Source organism: Ranitomeya imitator, chromosome 2 (assembly GCF_032444005.1).
Source record: "Ranitomeya imitator isolate aRanImi1 chromosome 2, aRanImi1.pri, whole genome shotgun sequence".
In the NCBI taxonomy this organism is placed as follows: domain Eukaryota; kingdom Metazoa; phylum Chordata; class Amphibia; order Anura; family Dendrobatidae; genus Ranitomeya; species Ranitomeya imitator.
This window is the reverse complement of record NC_091283.1, coordinates 583,496,777-583,522,761: the sequence shown is the minus strand read 5'-3', so window position 1 is coordinate 583,522,761 and position 25,985 is coordinate 583,496,777. Positions and strand designations below refer to the sequence as shown.

The following is a 25,985-nucleotide window of genomic DNA, read 5'->3' as shown; positions in this document are numbered from 1 at the left end:
CAGATCCCCAATTCATTCATGTGTCCCTCCTCAAACCTGTCGTTCTCAGTCCCTTCTTCCAAGATCCTAGTACCACTCCTCTTCCAGTCAGCTCTGAAGATGTTTTAGAGGTAGAGAATATTCTGGCCACCAAAGGATAAGAGGAAAAACCTTTTTTCTTGTGCATTGGAGGGGGAGGGTCAGTCCTGAGAAGAGGTGGTGGGAGCCCATGCACAACATCTATGCCTCTCTCCTCCTGGAGAGATTTCTTCCAGGCTTGAAGAAGATTGAGTGCTGTAGAGCTAGCATTTAGTGATGAGTGAACGTGCTCGCAACTACTCGGTACTCGCCCGAGCATCACTGTGCTCGGTGTACTCGGCGAGCACCGAGTATTTCCGGGATTATTCGGCGGGAGCTCGGGTCTCCACCCTGCAATTCTGGTGCTCATTACAGCACCAATGACAATGCAGGGATTGGCTGCCATGCACTGTAATGCAGCAGCCATCTTTGTTGTGGTATTACCGTGATTGGCTCTCCGCACAGCATCATTATGTCTGTAAGAGACCTTACGCCGCCCTGCTCGCCGCATTCTGCTCCGGACTTAGTGTAGGGAGAGCTGCTGCCGAGATAGGGTCAGAATCGTCCTTTTAATAGTTAGTGTGGGTCTGTTATTGTGCAGTTCACAAATCAAGAGAAATCAACAGTCCGTTTTAGGACTAATTTTGGGGGTCCTGAGATTGCAGCGCTTGGTAGGCAGGGGAGTCTATGTGCACGTATCCACATCAGTGCAAGGCCTGAAGACACTGTATGTGAGTACATAGATCTCACTGCATACCTCCAAAAGCTCCATTCCTGTCTGCTGCTGCTTGTTTTCTATATGCCTAGCTGCATTTATCCATGGCATTTTTTTTTTTTTCTGCTTATACCTGATTTTATTCTAAAGGAATCCATAGCCCCCTTTTTTTCTACATTTATTTGTCACGCTGCAGACTACAGCAAGGTCATTGTAATAGAAGAGCGTGCAAATCTTATAATTTTTTTTGTCCCAGGCATCAGATGTGAGTGCGCCAAAAAATCTGTCCTTTTTTTGGTGCTATCTAATATTTTGTTGTGTCTTACAACTAGTGTTGAGCGATACCGTCCGATATTTGAAAGTATCGGTATCGGATAGTATCGGCCGATATCCGAAAAATATCGGATATCGCCGATACCGATATCCGATACCAATACAAGTCAATGGGACACAAATATCGGAAGGTATCCTGTAATGGATCCCAGGGTCTGAAGGAGAGGAATCTCTCCTTCAGGCCCTGGGATCCATATTCATGTGTAAAATAAAGAATAAAAATAAAAAATATTGATATACTTACCCTCTGACGCGCCCTGGTCGTCACCGCTGCAACCGCCTTGCTTTCGTTCCGAAGAATGAGCGCGTAAAGGGCCTTCGATGACGTCGCGGCTTGTGATTGGTCGCTGAGCGGTCGGAATGCTCAACATTACTTACAACATTTTTGTACACCATTTTGCTTCCCCAAAAAATCTGTAACTGGCTCAAAACTATTTAGATACAGTTCTTAGATTTATCACTGTGAGTTATACGCCACATACACCGCATATCATTGCGCAAAATATATTTCAATTTTAGTACTCCTTTTTTTTGTGTGTGTCATAGCCAACTTGTTGACACAATTTTGGTGTGCCCAAAAAATCAAGGCCACATTTATATCAGTCTGTTATTTAAGGCTGACTGCTGGTGTATCTGTGGTTGAAAAATCTTTTATTGGCAGGCACATGTTGCATAGTTCTGTCTGCTGGCCTTGTTCTACTCATTTTTTATTGTTTTCAAAAATTACCAACAAACATAAAAAAAATTAATGCAGTCTGTTTTCTCAGGCTAAGGCCTGGTGTATCTGTGGTGGAAAAATATTTTATTGGCAGGCATACGTAGCATAATTTTGTCTGCTAGCCTTGTTCTACTCATTTTTTATTGTTTTCAAAAAATCTCCAAAAACATTAAAAAAATATACAGTCTGTTCTGTCAGACTGAGGCCTGGTGTATCTGTGGTTGGAGAATCTTTAATTGGCATGCATATGTTGCATAGTTCTGTCTGCTAGCCTTGTTCTACTTATTTCTTATTGTTTTCAAAAAATCTTCAAAAACATTAAAAAATATATACAGTCTGCTTTCTCAGGCTGAGGCCTGGTGTATCTGTGGTGGAAAAATCTTTTATTGGCAGGCATACGTTGCATAGTTCTGTCTGCTAGCCTTTTTCTACTCATTTTTTATTGTTTTCAAAAATGACCAACAAACATAAAAAAATTAATACAGTCTGTTTTCTCAGGCTGAGGCCTGGTGTATCTGTGGTGGAAAAATCTTTTATTGGCAGGCATACGTTGCATAATTCTGTCTGCTAGCCTTGTTCTACTCATTTTTTATTGTTTTCAAAATATCTCCAAAAACATTAAAAAAATATACAGTCTGTTTTCTCAGGCTGAGGCCTGGTGTATCTGTGGTTGGAGAATCTTTAATTGGCATGCATATGTTGCATAGTTCTGTCTGCTAGCCTTGTTCTACTTATTTTGTATTGTTTTCAAAAAATCTTCAAAAACATTAAAAAAAATATACAGTCTGCTTTCTCAGGCTGAGGCCTGGTGTATCTGTGATGGAAAAATCTTTTATTGGCAGGCATACGTTGCATAGTTCTGTCTGCTAGCCTTTTTCTACTCATTTTTTATTGTTTTCAAAAATTACCAACAAACATAAAAAAAATTAATACAGTCTGTTTTCTCAGGCTGAGGCCTGGTGTATCTGTGGTGGAAAAATCTTTTATTGGCAGGCATACGTTGCATAGTTCTGTCTGCTAGCCTTGTTCTACTCATTTTTTATTGTTTCCAAAAAATCTCCAATAACATAAAAAAAATATACAGTGTTTTCTCAGGCTGAGGCCTGGTGTATCTGTGGTGGAAAAATCTTCGCTTAGCAGGCATACTGACCACATATAATTTTTCTAATTTGTATTGAGGTTTTCACATATTTCAATAGTCCATTTAAAATGGGCAAGGAGCAAGGGACGGGGAAGTGGACGTGATGCTGATGGTGCTTGCAGATAACGAGGCCGTGGCCAAGCTGAAAGTGGGCCACAACAAAGACCCACATCTTCGCGCTCAACCTTCCTGTCCCAGTTTCTAGGGGACAACAGCACACCACTATTAAAGCCAGAGCAGTGTGAAACTGTTGTTGGTTGGATAGCGGATAATGCTTCCAGTCACTTAGCCACCACCACCACCATGTGTTCCACACGGTCTTTCCATTTTCCTATCTCTGGACCATCCTCTTATGACTTAGTGTATACCTCTCCAATATAAAAATACTGAAATACTATTATATTATATTTTTTTTTATATCCCTGTCTCTGAGCTGTTGCTAGGGACCAACATATCTCGTTGAACATATTCTGGCTTCATATGTATGAACCTGTGTTTGCCCTTCCCTTTTCTTATTTTATTTCATAGGTGGTTTCACTTCCTTTATTCATTTTTGGGATTTCAGTATGATTGATCATTCATTATGTCTCCTCAGTTTCCGCCACTAGATCACCATAGTTAACGGGTTCTATGCTGCTTCAGCCAGTCAAATTTTTGGCAAGGGTGTTTATGATGCCCATAAAATATTTTTAACAACTTTACTCCCCTAGGGGGAAATGTTTGTCAGCCCATGCACTTAGTGTATGGGCATTACAAGTCTAGGAGACCCGTTCCTTAACATTGGGCCTAGTTTTTAATAAGGCCTTCCTCCACATACCATCATTCTCCGCCACTAGAACACCATGGTGAACATGTTCTATGCTGCTACAGCCATTCAATTTTTGAGCAAGGTGTCTATGATCCCATAAATAATTTTTTATAATGTACCCTCCATGTGTATGGGCATTACAAGTCTAGGAGACCTACTCATTTTCAATGGGAATTTTTTTTAAGAGGCCCTCCTCCATGATTCTTCCAAGAGGGGATTGTTTTGAGTGAATATTTGGGTCAAGGTGGCCCTTGCATTCAATGGATAAGGAAACAGTATGGCAGCACCAACTGAAGAATGTGAAGTGGGTTTTCCTGTGGCCATCCATTACCTGGGTTCAAAGGCTTATTGGGGTGCATATGACTAGGTAGCAGGGCAGGCCTTGCAGTTAATACATAAGAAAACTGTATGGGATTACAAAATGAATAATATGAAGTGTATTTTCCTGTGTCCATCCAGTCCCTTGGTTCAAAGGCTTATTGGGGTGCATATGACTTGGTAGCAGGGCAGGCCTTGCATTCAAAGAAACATTATTTTCAGGAAGCCCTCCTGTAACTCTCGTGAAAGGGATATTGGAGTGTGTTGTAATTCTTGGCAGCCCAGCTACTCACTGTATAGGCAATAACAGCATAGGAGACCCAATGTTTAATAATGTCCCTTTAATAATATTAATGCCGCCTGATGCCCCTCTAAAAATAGGCTCTGTGACTTTAAGAGTCCCTCCTTCATAAATGAAACAAGATGTGTCTCCAAATGTGTCACACACCACATGGCCAGCTAGGGTTGTTAAATGTTACAATGACATTTCCCAGTGAATGCATTTTTATTGGTTGAAAGAAATGTTAAGGTTGAAAAAAGCATCAAAAACGCTGTGTGTGAACATAGCAAAAGTGGTGGAGGAACATTTCGGTCTGGGGTAAATTATTTTGCCTTATATTCAAGTCATTATCCTGGAAAGGATGTACCTTAACATATTTCCCAGCAAAATCCATTTTGGTTTAGTTTTTGGATGTTTTTTGGTGCACCTGTAAAAATGGCGTGAAACTCTGACAACATTGTTTACAGCTGTGACCTAGGAGTGAGAAATGCTTCCAGGGGCGATCCCCATGATGCTCTTATGTCGTTTCTGCAGTGTTTCCATCATTTTCAGATGTTTTTAGACATTAAAAGGATCCCCGGGGGGATCGCGGTAAAAATACTCGAGTTTCCCATAGACTTACATTGGACTTGTTGCTTGGGTTGAGTACCCGAGTATTCCAATTTGCTCGACCCGATCAACGAGCACCCGAGCATTTTAGTGCTCGCTCATCACTAGCCAGCATCCCTGCATGCTTCTCCCCCTACCTGGCAGGGATGCTGACTCATTCATTGGTGCAGCCCCCATCTCACACTGCATCCTTCTCCTGTTCCGGCTGCTGCCGGGGGTCTGCTCATCGTGTGGAAATTCCCTGGGCATTGTTTTCGGGATGCGAGTGCTCTCCCTTCATCGTCGTAAAGTGCCCCCAGCAATTGGCTGGGAGATACTTACTATTTAAAACAGCTCCACCTGAATGGAGATGCCTGCGAAATGTGTAAACTTACCCCATTGCATACTTGCTAGTTGTCAGGTCTCCAATACCCCACAGTCAGTCTACCTATCCCGTACTTGTCTGCCTGCACTTGCCTTGTCTCCCTGCATTTCAGCCATACCAGTCCACAACTGCCAGTTCATTCGATATACCAGCCAGTCCATCCCCCATTTTCCAGTGCCTATTTGAATACCAGCTGGTCAATGCCACACCTGCCAGTGCCCATCTGTATCCCAGCTGGACCTGCTAGTACCTGCCAGTGCTTATCTGTGCAGCAGCTGGACCAGTCTGCACTTGCCAGTGCCTATCTGTATACCAGCTGGACCAGCCTGCACCTACCAGTGCTTATCTGTATACCATCCGGATCAACCTGCACCTTCCATTGCTTATCTGAATACCAGTCGTATCCATCAGCATCTGTCTTTCCTGTGTTCCTGCCATGCCTGCCTGTTTCAGCTGTCCTCACCTACTGATCCTTTCCAGCTACTTGTTCCCTGTTGGTCAGCTGATGTGCGTCTGAGGTCTGTCCTGGAGTAGCACCTGGTATTCATCAGGAACCAAGCCTAACTTCACCATGAGGGGCTCTAGTGAAGAATCAGGTGCTCACCTAGTTACGCCGCTCCATGCTCTCCTTGGACCACGGCACAATGGTTCCATTATTCCCGTTATACTCTGATGGGTGCAAATGGGTCTGGAAGAAACAAGGAAAAAAGTGGCTAACAAATTTAGAAGTTGAAGGAACTCTCAAATTCGGTGAATAAAGCCTGATGCTGTTGCTTCAGTCAAAGGGTTTGAATACTTGACCAGGATCGATGGTGGTCTCAATGAGTTATATGTGGCTATCTTACTTCCTACAATCGAGTACTATGGGTATGAAAAAGACGACATAGTGTTGCAGCAGGACAATGACGGATTGGTGTCCATAGTCCCTAGACCTCAACTCAAGCAAGCACTTATGGGTAGATTTTAAGAAAATGTTGTGTACTTACACAAGTGAGTCGACCATTATGCACCAATTTTGTGGATGTGCAGAAAAGACCTGGGATCACACTTCAGTCGAGACATGCTTGCATCTGATCGAGAGTATTCCCAGAAGGACCCCAGCAGTGTTGAAAGCCAAAGGTGGATTTACAACATATTCTAAAAATAATTAAAATTTAGGTATTTAGGAGCAAAACAGTAACAATGCAGTGACATGACAAGAATTTACATAGCTAATCATATGCAAAATAGTTACAGGTCAAATTTATGTATGAGACAGCCAAAATTATTGGCTATAAAATGATGATAGTCTCATGTTCGACGCAGTAGTGGATGATGAGATATAGAGCCTGAAAGTGAAATGTTCAATACATTGTTACTCTTTTGCTCATCAGTGTATATACTACATAGTAACATAGTAACATAGTTAGTAAGGCCGAAAAAAGACATTTGTCCATCCAGTTCAGCCTATATTCCATCATAATAAATCCCCAGATCTACGTACTTCTACAGAACCTAATAATTGTATGATACAATATTGTTCTGCTCCAGGAAGACATCCAGGCCTCTCTTGAACCCCTCGACTGAGTTCGCCATCACCACCTCCTCAGGCAAGCAATTCCAGATTCTCACCGCCCTAACAGTAAAGAATCCTCTTCTATGTTGGTGGAAAAACCTTCTCTCCTCCAGACGCAAAGAATGCCCCCTTGTGCCCGTCACCTTCTTTGGTATAAACAGATCCTCAGCGAGATGTTTGTATTGTCCCCTTATATACTTATACATGGTTATTAGATCGCCCCTCAGTCGTCTTTTTTCTAGACTAAATAATCCTAATTTCGCTAATCTATCTGGGTATTGTAGCTCTCCCATCCCCTTTATTAATTTTGTTGCCCTCCTTTGTACTCTCTCTAGTTCCATTATATCCTTCCTGAGCACCGGTGCCCAAAACTGGACACAGTATTCCATGTGCGGTCTAACTAGGGATTTGTACAGAGGCAGTATAATGCTCTCATCATGTGTATCCAGACCTCTCTTAATGCACCCCATGATCCTGTTTGCCTTGGCAGCTGCTGCCTGGCACTGGCTGCTCCAGGTAAGTTTATCATTAACTAGGATCCCCAAGTCCTTCTCCCTGTCAGATTTACCCAGTGGTTTCCCGTTCAGTGTGTAATGGTGATATTGATTCCTTCTTCCCATGTGTATAACCTTACATTTATCATTGTTAAACCTCATCTTCCACCTTTCAGCCCAAGTTTCCAACTTATCCAGATCCATCTGTAGCAGAATACTATCTTCTCTTGTATTAACTGCTTTACATAGTTTTGTATCATCTGCAAATATCGATATTTTACTGTGTAAACTTTCTACCAGATCATTAATGAATATGTTGAAGAGAACAGGTCCCAATACCGACCCCTGCGGTACCCCACTGGTCTCAGCGACCCAGTTAGAGACTATACCATTTATAACCACCCTCTGCTTTCTATCACTAAGCCAGTTACTAACCCATTTACACACATTTTCCCCCAGACCAAGCATTCTCATTTTGTGTACCAACCTCTTGTGCGGCACGGTATCAAACGCTTTGGAAAAATCGAGATATACCACGTCCAATGACTCACCGTGGTCCAGTCTATAGCTTACCTCTTCATAAAAACTGATTAGATTGGTTTGACAGGAGCGATTTCTCATAAACCCATGCTGATATGGAGTTAAACAGTTATTCTCATTGAGATAATCCAGAATAACATCCCTCAGAAACCCTTCAAATATTTTACCAACAATAGAGGTTAGACTTACTGGCCTATAATTTCCAGGTTCACTTTTAGAGCCCTTTTTGAATATTGGCACCACATTTGCTATGCGCCAGTCCTGCGGAACAGACCCCGTCGCTATAGAGTCCCTAAAAATAAGAAATAATGGTTAATCTAATACATTACTTAGTTTACATTACTTAGTAATGGTTTATCTATTACATTACTTAGTTCTCTTACTAGGATGGGGGACATATATACCAGGATGGAGGTCATGTATAGCAGAATGGGTCCAAGATGGAGAACATTATTACATAAAGGGGGAGGTTCTAACAGAATATAGAACACTGCAAGAGCCCATCCAGCAGACCAACATGCAGGGGGGAGAAGGAGGGTCCAGGTCCAACTTTTGTACCTTGGTCCATTAGGTTACTTTCACACTAGCGTCGTGTGACGGACGTCGCAATGCGTCATTTTGGTGAAAAAACGCATCCTGCAAATCTGCCCACAGAATGCGTTTTTTCTCCATACACTTGTATTACCGACGCATTGCGACGTATGGCCACACGTCGCATCTGTCGTGCGACGGATGCGTCGTGTTTTGGCGCACCGTCGGCACAAAAAAAGTCACATGTAGCGTTTTTCGTGTGTCGAGTCGGCCATTTCCGACCGCGCATGTGCGGCTTGAACTCCGCCCCTTCCTCCCCAGAACTCACAATGGGCAGCGGATGCGTTGTAAAACTGCATCCGCTGCCCACATTGTGCTAATCAATCACACTGTCCGTCGGTCCGACGGTTTGCGACGGCCTGTACCGACGGACTAGTGTGAAAGTAGCCTTAGACTCTAGTTATGCTGCTGGTTGCATATAATATTGTTTGTACAAATAATATCAATATTAGATCAATATTATATATTACCATATAATACAGCTGATTTTATATAAATAATCTGTTTTTATTATGATCTTGTTTAGTATTGTTTATTATTCTTTGGTATATTTTAGTGTGGAATAATACATAGTGAAGAGAAATGTGATTGGTGGATTTGAATATGTGTAATTTGTCTGCTATAGGTGAAAAAATATTATCCCAATTCCGAGGCTATAATGTTCACTATGAAGACCACTAAGTATCCTGAGATTCTCCTGACATCCCAGCTTACTTTGAAGTTGGAAGGAATTCTGGAAGCCCTAGTTGTGCTGCCAAACATGTTAAAAAAGCAATTTTTTACAGCCAGTGTGGTAAGTATTGAAAGAAAATGCCATATTCAAAGCTGACAAATATATGGAAATCCACACTACTTGTTTCTCACAATACCTTTATGTGCAAAGTCACCAATAAAATTAAAGGGGTATTTTTGTTATCTCAAACGTATCATAAGATATGCCACAAATGTATACTAAATGCAAGTCCCAATAATAAGACCTATGTCTATAATGAGAACAGGGACCCCTTGAGAGCTGTTGTCAGTGCATTCAGATCTCATACTTTGCACTGATGATGGGCAACACACCAAAACACCGTGTCTGCAAATTGAGATTCTGGTTTGGCTTTTATCCTAAGTCATATGGCAAGGTTCGTTAAAGGGTCGATATTGACTTTTAGGGTTGCTACTTCCAATAAGTGCCACTAGAATTCTAGTCCTCTAAAGAGGCAAATTGTAAATTACTTTGCATAGGAATTCTGACCATCTCTTCCCTGATAGTATTGCTCTATACTCATGACACAGGGTATTTGCAAGTCACTCCAGCATATTCTCTTCCCTCTCTACTACTCCTGCACCATCCCCAGGCAATAATTTTATACACCTTGAACTAGGAATAATTGGAGCCTTGGAAGTTCGGGTTTGTTGGGTTCAGCCAAAATTTAATCCAAAATTTGTTTTGCATACCAGAACTTTACCCGATCTTGAACCTTGTCGCAAACCCCATATAAGTCAATGGGGACCCGAACTTTGGTGCTGTAAAATGGCTGTTAAATGGTGACACTAAGGGCTAGGGAGCTGAAAAAGGAAGAAAAATGAAGACAAGAGGAGGAAAATTGCCTGGCAAACAAATATGGTTAGAGAAATTACCGTATTTTCCGGCGTATAAGACGACTTTTTGACCCCTAAAAATTGTCCCAAAAGTCAGGGATCGTCTTATACGCTGGGTACGGCATGTGCAGGGAGCGCTGCTAGCGTCTCCCTCCGTTCCTTAGAATGCGGTGAGTGAAGGACCTTCGATGACGTCGCGGTCACATGAGCGGTCAGGTGAGTCACCTGACCGCTCATGTGACCGCGACGTCATCGAAGGTCCTTCACTCACCACATTCTAAGGAACGGAGGGAGACGCTAGCAGCGGTGACAGCCAGGGCCCGTCAGAGGGTGAGTATATCAATGTTTTTTTATTTTTATTCTTTATTTTTTACATGAATATGGATCCCAGGGCCTGAAGGAGAGTCTCCTCTCCTCCAGACCCTGGGAACCACACGCCGTATAAGATGACTGGGCGTATAAGATGACCCCCGTCTTATACGGCGGGCATATCCCATATCCATATTTTATATGGAAAAGTTGGGGGTCGTCTTATACGCCCAGTTGTCTTATACGCCAGAAAATACGGTACTTAAAATAACATAGAAAAAAAAATAAAAATAATAATATTGATCCAGGGGGTGGAGGTTCAAGTGGTGGAGTTCATTTTAATGTATTTATTAATATATAAAAAAGTGAAAAAATGAAGCGGAGTCCCCTCTATTTTTAATAACCAGCCAAATGGAGAGCAGACAACTGTGTGCTGGTCTATTATTATTATTATTTATTATTACAGCGCCATTTATTCTGTGGCACTTTACATGTAAGGAGGTGTATACATAATAAAAACACAAAAATGGATAGAGAGAACCACTCCAAAAGGGAGCACACAGCTATATAATTATATATAAAGAGGCAAAACTTTTATTGATACAAAATAGAAAAACACTTAAAAAATACATGTATACAACAACATCCCCAGTGCTACTGTCAAAATACAAAAGGTCATGATATATATAGTAAAGATACAAAGATAATATGCATAGTCATAATGAAAAAACGACCTAGAATATAGAAAATACCATAAACATACACCTCGGAAAGGTGTAGAACCGATGGGCAATAGCCACCGATAAAACCAACCATGAAGCAACACTCCCTAAGGCAAATATACCAGAAATACCTTTATGCAGACACAAGATTACACTGTCAGTGGTCACAAGACAGCAGCATAGATGACAGCAAAGAGAGGTAAGTATTGCAACAAAGGCCACAAGGCACAAGAAACAGGGAGTTCTGGATGAATAATTGTGCCTAAATCCACTACCGCAGCCTCGAATAATTAAGAATCAGCGGAACAAACATATAACACAGCTGAAATAGAGGTGCTGCAGCCGGGGGAAGGTAAGCAACACCAAGACAGAGAACCCATGGGAAATTCACAACACGAGCATCCCCACTTATGCAGGTGTCAAAACACTGTACACATGTAGGTACAGGTACACCAGTTTATGCTTCTGTCTTAGTCATGTTTCTCTGGCCTTATATAGTGCTTTCAAGGTGGGATGATACCAAGATACCAGTCATACATCAGACAATAGGCCATAAACCCATAGATACATAAAAAGCAAACAAGGGTTACATAAAACCACCACAGACAGAGGTTAAATAAACCTTAATGTTTTACAATAACAAACAGAAACATATAACTGTTTGTGAGGTGCAAGGGCTTCAGACAATAAGTAAACAGTTCTCAAGATTGTGTGACAAGAAATGCTACTCTGCAATGGTCTGAATGCATTCTGTATCTTTCAATATGGACTCAAAATAGCCATTTTTATATTCACACTACAGGTTGTAAGAGAGGGAGGATATGAGAGATGAGAAGTAGGTTTGTTTAGCTGTGGTGAGTGTGGCCTTGAAAGTAGTGAGGGACTATTTGAATGCGATGAAGTGCTCGTTGGAGTGGGATCTTTTCCATCTCCGCATCAGTTCTTTGGTCAGGCTGGTGTGCCAGGGCTTCTGTATATTTTCCGAGCTTTGGTATGTGTGAGAGAGGCAACAGATTCCAAAGCTACAGCTATTGTGGTGTTATGTAGAGCGGCAGCGGCATCCACATTGTGTAGAGAACTTATGTCTGTAAGAAGGAGGAGGGATTCAGAGAGTGAGTGTAGATCAAGGTGTTTAAGATTTCTGCAAGGGTGTGCAAGTTTGTGGGTTGGGGATTGAAGACAAGAAGTTGAGAGGGAAGAGAATGTGAGTAGGTTAAGGTCAGAAAGAGGAAGAGGTGAGTTAGAGAGGTTAGATAGGGAGCAGAGGCGGGTGAAGATGAGGTCCAGTGTGTGGCCATCTCTGTGGATGGCTGCAGAAGACCATTGAGTGAGGCCGAAGGAAGAAGTGAGAGATAGAAGTTTAGTGGCAGCTGAGAGGGAAGGGTCAATAGTGATGTTGAAGTCACCCAAGATGATAGTGGGGATGTCAGCGGAGAGGAAGTGAAGTAGCCAGGTGGTGAAGTGGTCAAAGAAGGTGGTGGCTGGCACTGGGCAGCGGTAAATGACAGCCAGTTGGAGGTTGGAGGGGGAGTAGATGCGCAATGAGTGAACCTCAAAGAAGGGAGGGTAACAGAGTGTGGTAATTGGATTGGGGTGAAGGAGCAGCTATCTGACAGGAGAAAACCAACTCCTCCGCCATGCTTGCTGCTGGGGTGGGGTGTGTGGGAAAGGTGGATTCCACCATACAAAAGTGCAGCAGGGGAGACTTGGTCAGAAGGGGTGAGCCAGGTTTCAGTGACGGCTAGGAAGGAAAGTTTGTGAGTAATGAAAAGATCATGGATGTAGGAAAGCTTGTTGCAGACAGAGCGAGCGTTCCACAGGGATCCTGTTAGGCCGGAGTCACACACAACGTATTAAAAATCGGTCCATTTTACACGGACGAGAATCGCACATATGTTTCATAAACAGTGATCTGTGTGCAGTGCGAGGATGCGATTTCCTCGCATCAAACTATCCGTGTGACATCCGTTTGGCATCCGTAAGGTTATCCGTATGGCGAGATTTTCTTGCCGGCTTGCAAAATGGACATATAACGATTTTTTAACCTGAAAGTAATTTAAATCATCATCAAGAACACTATTTAATGGCCCTAAAACAAGTGGCAGCCACCAATCTATGCAGTATAGTCCCTGCTTGTGTTGGTGTATTTCTTCTTTCTGAGAAACATGTCAGATCTGCTTACTTTTTTTTTTTTTTTTTTTCCCCAAAGAACTTTATTGGAATTTTGTGTCTTAACCTGGAGAGGAGGGGCAGGGAATAGAAGGAGGGGAGGAGGGAGGAGGGGGAGGATATGAGTAAGGGGAAATAAGGGAGGGCAAAAACAATACATGACACGTAGAACTTTGAAGAGTAATAACAATTCAACGTAGAGTAATGCAAGGGACGCAGCCCTTGAAAGGCATAAAGGCAGAATATGAATCAACAACGATCTATCTAAATAATACAAGGGGATGGCCCTTGTAGAAAACTTGTTAATATCAAGCAACTACAACTGCAAAACCAAAGTTTAATGAGGGAAGGGAAGGAGAGAGAAGATCTTGTGAACAATTAAGTAGACATAAACCAATTTAAGAGTGTTGGTTGTTCAAGGAGGATAATGCCGCTCCCATATATGCCACTTTTGGTAGAATCTGCCAAACTCGTTATTGAGTAGGGCGAGTTTGAGCTCAAGCTCTCTGTGTTGCATCATAAGCTTGATGACGAAGGCTGCATTGGGCAGAGTGGCCTTTTTCCAATGACAGGCAATGGATTTTTTAGCTACCAAGCAGATATGCAAGATTATGCGCAATAAGGATCTATCGATAAGGTTGGTGTCCAAGGTGAGAAGGGCTAGTTGTGGGGAGAGTGTGAAAAGGGATCCTGACAATTTAGAGATGATTGAAGAGATTTCCAGCCAAAAGAGGGCCGCAGTGGGGCAGCTCCAAAAAATATGTAACAGGTCGCCTTTACGACCACAGTTTCTCCAACATAGAGGGGAGTTGGATGGGCTGATGTGGGACAGTCTTGCTGGGGTGTAATACCACCTGGAGCACAACTTGAAGTGTGACTCCAGAAGGGACATTGAAATTGTTGATTGGTATGATGCCGAAAAGGCCTCCTCCCAATCGTCTGTAGAGGCAGAGAGACCTAGGGATTTCTCCCAAGTTATGAGAGCTGCGCTTTTAACCAATGATTCATCTTTATTGAAACTATTGTAAATGAACTTGTGACTCCAGAAAATTAAGTGGTTTGGATTGGATAGAATTTTTGAAGAAGACTCCAAGAGTTTCAGTTTGAGGTTAAGAAACATGCTTAGGTTTTCCCTCAGGATCATGTATTCAAGGAAAAGAGATGAGGGCGCATTAAATTTATTTTTTAGTGAACTGAAGTCCATGGGTTTAGACCCAGTGTAGATATCGCCAAGTGTTTGAATTTTTAAGTCAGCCCATACAGGGGGAAGGGCAAGATTCAGAATTGAGTAGATGAATGACAAGGATAATTTGAGATGAACGGGGCTGTTTTGAGCACTATCCCCCTTTATTAAAGTTGAAGACCATGCGAGAGAAATCGCCTGAAAAATTGGGTGGTTATGGGTTTTGTTGGGGGAGCTGGAAATAGCTTTGAGGATGATGGATTTAAGGGGTTTTCTTCCGTTGATCTCTTCCTCCAAGTCGAGCCATGCTGGCTCATTCTGGACTGACCACCAGGGTGAGCTTTGTTTTAGTAGGAGTGTATTATAGTGGGCCGTAATATTTGGGAGATCCATTCCTCCGTGGATTTTTGTTTTGTAAAGGGATCTGGTATTTGTTCTGGGCTTTTTATCATTCCAAATGTATTTATTTAGCTTTGATTGGATCTTCAGCAGGGAAGATGTGGGGATGGGAAGGGGAATACATCTAAGGATATACAAAATTTTTGGTAGGGTAAACATCTTAACTGTTAGGTTTCTCCCCCACCAGGACAAACTATTATCATTAAAAGTGGTGCAATCTTTTTTAAGTATTTCGTCTATCTTTCTCAGGTTTGAGGAAGCAGTCTTATCAAGGTTTTTGTTAATTATGATCCCTAAGTATGGGAATTCTTCATTGCACCACTTGAATGATATTACCTTTTTCAAGGAATTGATTTCCTTTTTGCAGAGGTGGATGGGTAGGATGTTAGATTTTGAGCCGTTGATTTTGAATTTGGAAAGAGATGCAAAGTTTTCAAGTTCTTTGATAGTTTCTAGAGTGGAGATAACTGGGTTGGTTAGGGTTAAAATTATGTCATCTGCAAATAAACTGAGTTTATGATGGCGTTTGCTGGTGGGTATGCCTGTAATGGAAGAATTTTGTCTAATGCGTTCCGCCAGGGGTTCAAGAGCCAAATTAAAAAGTAAAGGGGATAGGGGGCAACCTTGTCTAGTGCCGTTGTTAATATGGAAGGGGTCAGAGATATGGTTATTGCAGGTGACTTTAGCTGTAGGGCCCTGATATAATGTCATAAATGAGGAGATAAGTTTGTCATTAAAACCAAATTTTTGAAGGGTGTGTTTGAGGAAGCTCCAATCTATACGATCAAAGGCCTTTTCAGCGTCTAAGGAAACAAAAACTGTAGGGGTTTTGAATTTATTAGTGAGTTTAATTTGGTTCAGAATCCTTCTGGTGGCGTCAGCTGGTTGCCTATTTTTAATAAACCCCATTTGATCATTGACTATTAGTCTGGGGAGGATGACGCTAAGTCTATTGGCCAAAATTTTTGAGAACAATTTGATGTCTGTGTTCAGAAGAGATATAGGCCTATAGCTACTAGTAGCCATAGGGTTGGCCGCTTGCTTTGGGATAAGGACGATTGAAGCCTCCAGCATTTCTAGAGGGAAGGAACCCGAATTAGATGCATAGTTAAATAGTTTTACCAGATGAGGTATTAAGTTTGTTCCGAAGGCTTTGTAATAAGAATTACAGAAGCCATCTGGCCCTGGGGATTTTTGCGATTTAAGGTGGTTGATGGCCTCTTCAACCTCTGAGGAGGAGAAAGGAGCTGATAGAGATTCAATTTCTTCCTTTGTAAGGGAAGGGAGGTTGATATTGGCGAGATAGGCTTTGATGTCCGAATCTTTTGGTGGGGGGGATGATGGGTCTAGATTTAGGTTATATAATTTAGAATAATATTTGGAAAATATTAACTATATCTTGGGGATGAGACAAGGTGGTATTGCCAGAGAGGGAAGAAATTCTGTTAATTTTGTTGTGTATTCTAATTTTTTTTATTCTATTTGCCATATATTTGGTTGGCTTGTTCAGGGAGGAATATACCTTGAATTTGGAGGAATTGAGGGCTGCTTCGTAAGGTGAGAAGAGGAGGGATCTTAGGTCTTGTCTAAGGGAGTTTAAGTCTGTTTGGAGTTTAGATGAGGGGGAAGGGAGGCTAATTAAGGATTTTCCCAAGTCACGAATGTCTTTTTGAAGTTTTTAGATTTTTGCCCTTTTTTCCCTTTTTATTTTAGAGGATATGCTTATTAGGGTGCCTCTAATAACAGCTTTGTGGGCGCACCAATTGGTTGCGGGGTTGGTGATTTCTGGAGGGTTTTCATTGAAGTAGTGGGAGATATTATTACGAGTCGTTGTCGCATGGATGGTATCATGGATGATAAACGAGTTGCATTTCCATGCTTTAGAGTTTTTTAGGGAGGGGCAAAGGCTAACTTCTCCAGTGACAGGGGAATGATCCGAGAGTGTCCTGTCCCCTATGTCCACCTTCTTGAATTTTTCGAGAGAGAAAATGTCCGATAATATCAGATCAATCCTGGATGCTGAATGGTGGACCGAAGAAAAGTGAGTGTATTCTCTTGATGTGGAATTAAGACATCTAAAGGTGTCGTCGAGCTCACTTTTATCCAGCCACCAGTTCAGGTCCTCTGAGGTTGGTCTCAGGCCAAAGGAAGAGTCAAGCGTTTTGTCAGGGGTGGCATTAAAGTCACCTAGGAAGATGAGGTTACCCTTCTTAACCTTGTTGATTTTCTTCAGGAGCTTGGACAAAAAACTAATCTGATTTTTGTTTGGGGCGTATGTGTTAATTATAGTACATTCTTGGCCGTTAATATTGTATATCAGGATGTGGTATCTGCCTTTTGGATCAGCATATTCCTCAGTGAACTCGAAAGATACACTATTCCTGATCAGGGTAATCACCCCCGCCTTTTTGCTGGAGTTACAGGCCTCAAAAATATGAGGAAAGCTATGATGATTAAAGTAGGGGTGATTCCCCGCCAGGAATTTTGTCTCCTGTAAGCATGCAATGTCTGTCTGAAGGCTGATCAACTCTCTCCACAAAGCATGTCTTTTTTGTGGGCTATTCAGCCCTCTAACATTATAGGAGAGTATCTTGAATGACATATTTACAAAGTAGAACAAAAAGGGCTTATGTAACCTAGGAGGAAACAAGCATAAATCACAACAGGTATATAAGGACCTAGATAAAACTCTTCCCTAGTATATCTATAAATCAGCCAAAACTTGGTGGGTACCTAGGGAGAAGAAAAATTAGAACAAAACTGGTAGGTCGGCAGAGCTACCTAGAAGAAAAAGAAAGGGGGTTAGTACACGTGGACGGGAATAAGGGGTTTATCCCAAAATATGGTGAGGAAGGGAAAAGGAGACCCCTTACAATAAAGCTTAACCACATATATGGAACATAAACGATCAACGGCCCAATGATCTGACGAAGTCCATTCCTTCCTCGACCGAATAGATCGGGATGATTTTTTCCCGGAAGGAGACTAGAAGTTTGAGCGGGAAGCCCCATCTATATTTGATGCCTCTGTCGCGGAGGGCTGATGTGACAGGCCTGAACTCTCTGCGACCCTCCAGGGTGTCTTTGGAAAAATCGGGAAAAACCTTCAGATTTTTGTAAGGGTCTGGGAAGGATTTTTTGTCCCTCAGGTAAGAGAGGATGGCTTCTTTAGTCTTGAAGAAATGAACTTTGAGAATAGTATCTCTAGGTAGATCAGCGGGGACCTTAGGAGGTTTTGGCAGTCGGTGGGCCCTGTCAATTGTTAAGTCTAGGTCTGATAGATCAGGCAAGGCTAATTTAAATATGTCTTTTATATGTTGAGATAACTGATCTTGAGGCACATCTTCAGGGATACCTCTGATTTTTAAGTTATTTCTTCTACTTCTGTCCTCCAAGTCGGCCATCTTGGAGCGTAAGTTTTTCAACTCAATGTTAACTCGGTCAAGTTCGTCAAATGAAATTGATGACCTGTGTTCGAGCCTGTTGATCCTTTCCTCATGTTTGGATAGTTGTCTGTCTATGTTGTCTATTTTATCGTCTAATTTGTCACAATATTTTTGGAAGTTAATATCCATTTCCGTCTTTAGTGTTTTGACGGCGATATTTAATCTTTCGTCCATTTTTGATGCTAGTTTATTAAGTAAATCTTCGTAATCTGGCGGATTAGAGCTTACGAAGGGGCCTGGGTTATCATATTTAATTTTGCTCTTCATGGGGGTTGGATTTGGAGAGGTGTCACTAGAGTCGATCTCGTCTTCTACCCCAGAGTAATTTTCCGTAGATGTGTATTTCTCACTTATTGCGCCTGGGTTCGATCTTTTTAGGCTAGACGATGGGTCCATTTTTATTGGGGAAGGTTTACTGGTTGGAGACTTGCTAAAGGACTCGTATTCTAGAAGGTTAGGTAAGTCTCTCCTGGGTGACCTAGATCTGGGCCTAGGAGAGGAAAAGGAATTGTGTCTGATTTTTTCCTGATCTCTGCGACTTAGGTTTTTTTCTTGTTTCTGGCTGTATTGGGATCTTAGTGTTGCGGACAGGGCGGTTTTTCCTTTGGGTTTAGTGCCACTCATTTTAGCAGATAGAAGGCGTAGAAGCCGTTAGTACCTTGGCTAAATTTATTTTAATGTATTTGGGTTAAATGCAATGGCACTGAGTATCAACCTTAATCCCTTAGTTATCTGTTAATGTGGGAAATAATGTTCCTAGTAACATTAAGTTAGAGGAGAAAATACTGTGAGAGTCTCTGAGCAGGTTGATTTTTTATAGTTTTGGTACAGAGCTTAGGATTTAGAGCTATTGCTCTCTGTTGTCACTTCTAGGGAACAGCAAAATGGCCCCTGCGTATGAATTCCTAGATAGTGTTGCCGGGACTACTTCCCATAGACAGCTATTTTGGGATCTTGAGTTTTTAATTTACTGTTTATTTAGTTCTTTATTAATTATATGACCGAGTATAAGGAGGAATGTTGATGTCCCCTGATTGTAGGGGGGCTTATTGTGTAGGAAGGAGAGGTGGAGGGGGATCGAACCGGTGCCCCACCAGAGCTATACTATGGAATGTGCTTCAGGGAATGCCCGACAGGTCCGAGATTACTGGGGGGGAGAATGTGGTCTTAGGGGGGTATGGAGCGGTGCCGGTATATCAGCAGCACCACTGGTATTAAGCCTCTAGAGTGGAAGGGTGGCTCGGCGTGTCAGAGCCTGATGTGCGGATCAGGAGCTGGGGTGTTTACCTGCCTCTGCGCCGCTGCGGTTCTGTGCCCACTTGCACAGATCACTGTCGCCGGTGATGATATCTTCGGCGGCGCCGGCGGAGATGCGGGGTTGAGATGGAGGGGCGGAGCTTCAGGTCTCCGTCTGAGACCGGAGCTCCGGTACTTGCCGCTTTAGAGAGTGCGGACCGGGTCCTCTGCTCCGGGGGGTGCCGGCCGGGAGGTCTTCTGTCAGTGGCAGTAGGGAGAGTGTTCGCTGCTGCTGTGGCTCTGCACTATTTGTCGGCACCTGACAGGCGCTGGCGGCGTTGTCCCGGCGGCTCTGTTCCTGGCTGAGGGTGGCCGCTGGGTCTTCAGTCGGAGAGGCCGGCCGGCGTCTGTATGTCGATTGAAGGCGCCGCTGCAGCTCTGCTCTCCCTGTCAGTAGGTCGCAGCTGCTGAGGGCAGATCTCCGGCGGCGCTGCAAGCCCGGGAAAGGGGACTATTTTAGCTGCGGACTTTGGCTGGCGCTGAGGTCCCAGATGGTCAGAACTTTACCTCTGGACTCTCCTATGTCCGGTGGTCGGTCATGAGACCCTGGAAGGAGGAGATGAGTCCGTTATGGGAGTTTGTCTCTGGGTGTTAGATGCAGAGAATCCTCTTAAGGGCAGCGCGGATGGATCCACTGGGCGGCAGGCCTGAGGCCTAGACGTGCTGGTGCAGCTTTGGGGCTTTGGAGCCCTAAATGAGGAAATGTTGCCCCGGAGTTTGGTTGGGAGGGGTCTCTGATGGGTCAGCAGCTGATATAAGGGGTCTGTGTGGCATGGGGGTCTCCTTAATGCGGTGTAGGTAGCTTAATTGGGACAAAACCCCGGGAGCTCCCTCTTCACAGATGCTTCTCCATCAGCACCGAAGCCACGCCCCCAGATCTGCTTACTTTTTACACCACAGAGCGTGTGCTTTACAACTGGGTACTGTCCCAACGTTTTGGGCAGAAATACCCAGTGATTGTGGAACCGAGGAGGGGGAGACGGATGTGGGTACATCCACTTTTGAAGCAACTGATCTATAAAGGCCATTTCAACCGGCTATTTTGCTCTGAGGACAAATCCGGACAAGTTCTTCAACTATTGTCAGATGAGGATTCCAACATTTGACATTTTGTTGGACATTTTGCGCCCAGGGATCACCAAGAAGGACACCAGGATGCGCAAATCTAATACTGCAGAGGAGCGCCTTATCCTTACATTACGGTATGTATTCATCCTCTTTGTTGAATTTTTTTTTTTTTAATGGCCTTATCCCTTATTTGGAAAAAAAACCTTAATTGTTATGTTGCTTCAACATCATTTATGCTTTAATAATATGTTAGTGTTTAGAACATCAAAGCCATCACATGTACTTATTTTTTTGGAAACATGGCTTCTTAGTTATATAATCTTATTTTTTCCAAAGATTACACTGTTATGTGTTGCATTTTTTAATTTTTGATTATCATTAAGTTTACTTTGAGATTCTTTTCCACTGGCCTTTCATATGCGGCACTGCATTTAGAATTTTTACTTGGCAAATCCGCAATCTCAGGCATTGTGCGGGATACATGCTCGGAAATCTGGACAAGATTACATCAAGAGGTGATGCCTGAGCCTAAAATGGCAGACTGGTTACGTATAGCCCAAGGATTTCAGGACACGTGCCAGTTTCCACACTGTATTGGAGCTCTGGACGGAAAGCACATCCGTGTGCATAAGCTGCCGAACTCAGGGTCCCAATTCTATAACTATAAACAGTTTTTCTCTGTAGTGCTGTTGGCCCTGGTCGACAGCCACTACAGGTTTATATTAAGAAAATGCAAAAAAAACACCCAAGCACAAGGTAGAAACTATAAATTAATTAATTATAAACAATTCATTATATAAATCAGTGATAATGACTACCCAAGGTGTTTTAAGCAAAAAAACAAAAAAAGTGGCAACCACTCACAACCAGAAACCAAACCAACCACCAGACCCAAGGATGCACCAGGAAGACCAGACTGGATCATATAAAATTTCAGGGGATTATTTACCCCGATTCTGGGGATTGATTACCTTGCACAGATATATGAGTGATAATTACACTAATTGTGCTCATGTGTTTCCTTTTATTTGTTAATATACGCCATCCTATTTTGCACACTATTTGTTAATCTATTGATTTTATTTTTACATCGCTGCTGTTAATTAATAAAGACATTATTTTATATGATCCAGTCTGGTCTTCTTGGTGCATCCTTGGGTCTGGAGGTTGGTTTGGTTTCAGGTTTATAATTGTAGATATTGGGGCCTATGGGGGAACTGGAGACTCTAGTGTCTTCAGTTCTTCCATTATGGGTCGGCGGGTGATAATGAGTTGGATCTCCCACCCCCAAGTCACATACCAGGGGCTAATTTGGATGCGGTGCCTTACATGATGGTAGCAGATGAGGTGTTTCAATTATCAAGAAACGTCATGAGGTCCTATCCATGGAGAGGCCTGGACTACCGGCGGCAAATTTTTAATTTGCATCTTTCCCGCGCCCGCCGTCTGGTAGAGTGTTCCTTCGGCATTCTCAGTGCAAAATGGCGGGTACTGCAGCCCACAATTCAACTGAGTGAAGGCAATGTCAATGGCGTGATAAAAGCATGTGTTGTTCTTCACAACTTTACAAGATACCATGATTGTCCATCATCTGCCGATGATGAAGTTGAATCTGCAAATACTGCCTTGTCTACTACGTGTTCTGCCTTCACATCGTCAGCCCTCTGGCCTAAAGGTTCGTGATGTCTTGACAATTTTTTTTGTTTCACCAGAGGGATCGACTGTCTGGCAAGACAATGCTGTATCTACATAAAAAATTTTTCTCTTCTAAATAAATAGACTAATGTTCCTGTTTGAATCGTGTTGTATGTTTATAAAAAAATGTTTTTGCTAGGTATTCACATAATGTATGTAGTCCTAACAATACATGACACTCATTGTTTTAAAAAACTTTTTTAGTGGTCAAAGCATATACATAGTAGCCAAAAATATATTCACATCATATGTCATTTTAGGCATATAAACCAGAGCAAACAATAGAGCATAACATGCCAAGGACACAAACAATATTACACCCAAAACACCCTCAATGGCAGTCAAATAACTATTACAAAAAATTACAGGTTCTGGTAGGTTGGGGATGGTGATGGCGGGTGGCCAGCATGTACGGAACTTGGCCTAGGTGGTTGACCAACCTGACTGTCAATCTGTGGTATGCCAGATATATATGAAGGATTTTGTTGCAAGGATCTATCCTCTGTCTGAGGGAAAAATTGTTGTTGAGGGTAGAAGTGCATTAACTCCTGTGAACTGGATTGACCCATTTGGTCATACCCCCCAGTATGGCCATGTCGAGCAGACACATGTTGGGACCAGCCTCCAAACGTGTGTCTGCTCAAGTGGCCAGATTGGGCAGGTGCTGGATACTCATACATTGGCCTAGGTTGTGATTGTTGGTGGGTTTGGGCAGGCTGTGGCTGTGGTGCAATACGTGGCAGGGGTGCTGCTGCAACTGGTTTTGTTTGTTCCTGTGGAAGGTCTTGCACTGTAAGAAGGTTGGTACATGACATTTGCCATCTTTCAAGATAGTTAAATACAGGAGTAGGGTTGTTTGGGGGTGTTCCCGCATCTATCACTATTTGTAGACAACCTCTGGTCCGCAGCCTAAGCAGGTGCGGAATGGGACGCAAGTAGCGGGCAAGACTGTGGAAGTACGCTTCCTCCCCATCGTCATGGGCAGCTCTGGACAAATAGTCCAACACCCCTGTATCCACTTGCCTCCTGGTGGCAGTGGTAGAAGGCACCCTTCTGCGCCGCCCACGGTGTGGTCTTGTAGAAAGCTGTGGTGATGTATCCAGAGCCAAGGTTGGACTGCTGCTGTGGGCCCCTTCCTCCGCCTCTGGATTCGCCTCCTGTGTGGCAGAAGATGCTGCTGCTGGTGGTGGTTGGTTGCTGGCTGTTGGTTGGGCAGATGGGCCAGCCACTTCGGTACCTTCACCAACAGGGTCATTCACCACCTTGGAGTCAGATGCAGTCTCCCTTTCTGTAAGGTTTGACTCTGTTCTGGTAATCAAAAAATAAATAAAAATGTGTTTAAAAAACATATTCACCTTATAACATGTGTTATAAATTTTTGGACATGCATGCACTTACGATCTGAGCTCCATCACCGGTGCAAGAAAATTAAGACGCTCAAAATATATATATTTTCTTTTTGGGGGGCTGCATCACCATTACGCCCAAAAAGTTGACGTTCATGCCGGTATTGGTCCCTGCAACTCCGCCAGCGTCTATTGACATCATTCACTGCAAAGAAACACAAGAATTGTTTTAACTATCAAGCACATAACTCCAACAGGTACAGGGTTTGCAATCGCACACGGGTCCTGGAGCCTAGCGGGAAATAAAAGTCCCTTTTTCCTATATAAAAGGACTATTGCTATTAAATGTAACACATATTTGGGTTTCATGTTGCTGATTTCCTATCTGCAAACAAAGGTTTAACAGTAACCTCACTAATAACCACATCACATATGATGTGTTCATGGTAATTTTTCTCAGGAATGCAATTTTTAACATATTTTGGTAAAGGATGGTACTTACAAATTTCTTGCTGCACCTCATGAGGTCGCTCATCAAAATCTGGGAACATGTGGCGACAGATTGCCCTCCATGCTGCAACTTTACGTGCACGGTCCGCATAATGTGCATCGCGTTGGTCCATAATTCTGGTCTATCATAGACAAGAGCTATCAGCATCTCTACATTTAGATGTCTGGCCATGCTGCTACACTCCGTGGAGGCATGCTTCCTGGTTTGCTCTACAGCCTGGCCAAGAAATTTGCATGCCAAAGCTTCCTGATAATGGATGATAAAGGGACCTAAAACATAACATTTAATATACTAGTTAAAAATGACATAACCCAACACACACAGACAAACATGTATAATACCAACAGTTGGTCAAACAGTTATCCAAGGAAATCACAGAGAAACGGTACTTAAAGCTGAAAAATACTCAAATTTACAACTGCTTCTCCTGCTAGCATGTCCTTACCCAAAGCTCCAAAAAAACGGCTGAAATGTGACATCAAAACAGTATCATCAATTCTCACTGCATCTGCAAAAGTCCCTAACACAAAAAATGCACCATTCAAAAATTCGGTATAACACTCCATAGACCATTTCTTATTCAGGACCACCTCCCTATGGGTTACATTTGGTAGTATCGTCCCAGGATAGAAAGTATTGATGGCTGGGTATTCCATCATACAAGACTGCTACCTGACCTTCATATCCCCTGATGAGTTCCTTTTCCCGGAATGTAACGCGTAGGGAGGTGGTCCTGAATAAGAAATGGTCTATGGAGTGTTATATCGAATTTTTGAATCTCCTAAATCCCCTAATTTGGTGTTAGTGACTTTTGCAGATGCAGTGAGAATTGATGATACTGTTTTGATGTCACATTTCTGAGCAAAGGCACACAGGTACAAATAGCAGCATTATTATATACCCTCCTTCAGCCGTTTTTTTGGAGCTTTGGGTAAGGACATGCTAGCAGGAGAAGCAGTTGTAAATTTGAGTATTTTTCTGCTTTAAGTACCGTTTCTCTGTGATTTCCTTGGATAACTGTTTGACCAACTGTTGGTATTATACATGTTTGTCTGTGTGTGTTGGGTTATGTCATTTTTAACTAGTATATTAAATGTTATGTTTTAGGTCCCTTTATTGTGCTATTTACATTGATATTTTTGGGTACCCTTGGCTTTTATAAAAATTGTGGTTGGTTTCAACCTTTTGCTGTTTTCTACTGATAATGGATGATTCAATTTCCTGTCACCTGGAGAAGTCTTCCATATTTCTCGCAATTCACACGCATGGTCTGTGTGGAATCTGATTTTTTCTCGCACCCATAGACTTGCTTTAGCGATTCTCGGCCAAGATACACTGACAATTGCAGCATGCTGTGATTTCACTCGGATCCTGAATACGGCCGAGAAAACAACGGATAATCGGAGCTGCCCCATAGATTAACATTGGGCAGAGTGCTGTGCGATTTTTTTATCACATTGCACTCGGCCGTATTACGCTGTAGGGTGACTCTGGCCTTAGTGGGACTGGGGAAGCGGTGGCTGGGCGAATGGGTATAAGATTAGAGAGGTTACGGAAATTTGTGATAGAGCGTGGATGGGAGGTAGAAATGATTGTGGAATGTGGTGAGGAGGACAAGGATTTGGAGAGATATCACCAGCAGTGAGAAGGAGCAGAGAAAGTGTTAGCAGGCGGGAGCATGAGAGGGCAAGTGGTAGCTGTTTGTGTTTGGAGACAGAGGATTGTATGTTGA

General features: G+C 42.8%; 1 protein-coding gene across 5 annotated transcripts in view; it reads left to right on the top strand.

Moving 5' to 3' along the window:
* Nucleotides 1-25,985, top strand: part of LOC138667605 (bactericidal permeability-increasing protein-like) — a 295,646-nt gene that overhangs the window by 192,891 nt on the left and 76,770 nt on the right. For all 5 annotated transcript variants that reach the window (XM_069755743.1, XM_069755742.1, XM_069755739.1 and 2 more), the window contains one exon: nucleotides 9,149-9,316. In XM_069755743.1, the coding sequence (XP_069611844.1) occupies nucleotides 9,149-9,316 (168 nt within the window). The remainder of the gene's footprint in view (nucleotides 1-9,148; nucleotides 9,317-25,985) is intronic.